The sequence below is a fragment of the Aplosporella prunicola genome (genome assembly GCF_010093885.1).
Source record: "Aplosporella prunicola CBS 121167 unplaced genomic scaffold K452scaffold_225, whole genome shotgun sequence".
NCBI lineage: Eukaryota > Fungi > Ascomycota > Dothideomycetes > Botryosphaeriales > Aplosporellaceae > Aplosporella > Aplosporella prunicola.
The window spans coordinates 1-1,940 of record NW_022983753.1 but is presented as its reverse complement, the minus strand read 5'-3'; the positions used below and the strand labels follow the sequence as shown (position 1 = coordinate 1,940).

The following is a 1,940-nucleotide window of genomic DNA, read 5'->3' as shown; positions in this document are numbered from 1 at the left end:
TTGCTGTGTAGGGCCGTCTAGTTTTTTGACTGTCCTTTTTTAGATCCTTAGTCGCTTGAGCCCGGCGTATCTTCGTAGAGTTCGCCGTTGTCGCTGTTGACTAGTAGATCGTCTTCTGGGAATTCCCTTATGATCCTTTAGAGTTCTTCCTTGGTGGGGTTTTCCTATTTATTCGCGCTATGGACTTGCTTGGCCGATTGCTTCTTAGGCTTGCGTAGGAACTATCCTATAACTAGTTTCTTACTTTGATGGATCCGGTAATTGTCGTCGTAACATGTAGTCTAACTGATCGTTCTATGCTTAGGTTCTTTTCGGGCCGCTACTGACGTAGTTCGATTGGTGGCAGCGGCTTCTTTTCCTTTGTCCTTGTTTCGCGGATTCTGCGGGCAGCTATGTCCGGGTTCCTATTTGTTACTATAGTGGATATAGAGGTTCTTGTTAAACCTTTCCTTTTGTTGATCGGTCTACTTGCTGTGGGCTTTGCGGTTGTTCTTTCCTTTTTTGCCTTTGTCCTTGTTGTCCCGGGATGAGCTGTCTAATTCTATGGCGTTACCTCCTTCTTAGGTGTGTCTTAGCCTTATGGATCGAGATGTGTTGGCTTGCTTATCCTAGCCGCGCTATAAGCGGCGGCGGTCTAATATAGTAGCGAGTTGAATTATTTCCGTAAGGTTGTCGGGTTCCTCGTGGTAGGTTATTGCTTCCTGAATTTCGTCCTTTAATCCTTAGGCGTAGAACGTCCTGAGCGTGTAGTCGGTGTGATGTCCGGCTACGTATGCCGCGTTCTAGAAGTCTGTAGTGTAATCTAATACTAACTTCTTCTATTTTAGGGTTTGAAGCGTTCTTATGGCCTTGCGGGTTTCGTCGATGTCCGTAAAAGCTTCTTTGAGGTATTTGACGAAAGTTCGGTAGTCGTTAAAGACCTCCTGAGTTCGATCGGTCTATTCCTACTGCTGTTTTTCCTAGCGTTCTCGCTTTATTAGACGGAACTATTTTTCCGCTGCGCCGCGTAGGTAAGTACTGGCGTATAGGACCTTTTCTTCGTCGTCGGCGAATTGTCCGCGCGAGAAGTGGAGGTAGTCGTCTAATTAAGTAAGGAAGTTCTAGGTCTTGTGCCGGTCTCTATAGTAGAGATTAGGCTTTAGAACCTTGGTATGGGATGTAGCTGGTGTAGCTGGGAGTGATATAGCGGCGGGTGCGGCCGTAGGTTGAACCGATTGAGCTCCCTATAGTAGGGCTGCTGGGGCTGTGTTTTCCTGCGCTGGCGGACCCGTCTGTGGAACTTGCCCTTAGTTGATGCGGGCTTGAAGGCGTGTATTTTCCTGTATCTAATCGTTTAGTTGCGACTGGAGGTTGGCTATTTGTCCCTGCATGCCTTGTATTATGGCGAAGATATTATCTAGAGTCGTAGGGTTCCTCTGCTGCTGTTGCTCCTAAGGGATACTGCTACCGTCGTTTATATCGACTGTTAATATCTTATCCTGTCTTAAATTAGATAGGACGGGGTGATACTTTACTAATTAATCTTAACTCGGTCTTGAGTTTTCCTTCCTTCTTGTAAGGACGGTGGTTAAAGTGTAACGAGGCCTCTTTAGCCTAGGCGTTGGATTTGCCTAGCGGGTGAGTAGGTTCGAAGGGTTTACCTTGAAGGATAAGAAGTATAGGAAGTTAAGAGATAAGTTACGTGAATATCGGGGTAGGCGTGTTACTATTAACCTTTGGTAGAGATTGATACTTTGAGTTGACTACGAAGGTCCTATCTACTGCTAGAGAGCGTAGTCTAAATATATGTAGGAGATACTAATAATCTGGATTATGTCTTTGGATTATGATATTAGATTAGGTATATGGATTAGTTCTGATCTATTGGCCCGTGCGTGGGGATCGTCCTAAGTTATGTGACTTTTTATGCTACTTTTCTGACGGCTAACTTTCTGCGACCT

At 45.4% G+C, this 1,940-nt stretch overlaps 1 protein-coding gene across 1 annotated transcript; it reads left to right on the top strand.

Moving 5' to 3' along the window:
- Positions 1 to 758: 758 nt before the first annotated feature.
- Positions 759 to 980, top strand: K452DRAFT_303801 (uncharacterized protein; the record flags this gene model as incomplete). The annotated part of the gene is made up of 2 exons (XM_033542773.1): positions 759 to 770; positions 828 to 980. 2 exons carry the CDS (start codon positions 759 to 761, stop codon positions 978 to 980), a joined length of 165 nt encoding a protein of 54 aa, XP_033390822.1.
- Between the last annotated feature and the right edge of the window lie 960 nt (positions 981 to 1,940).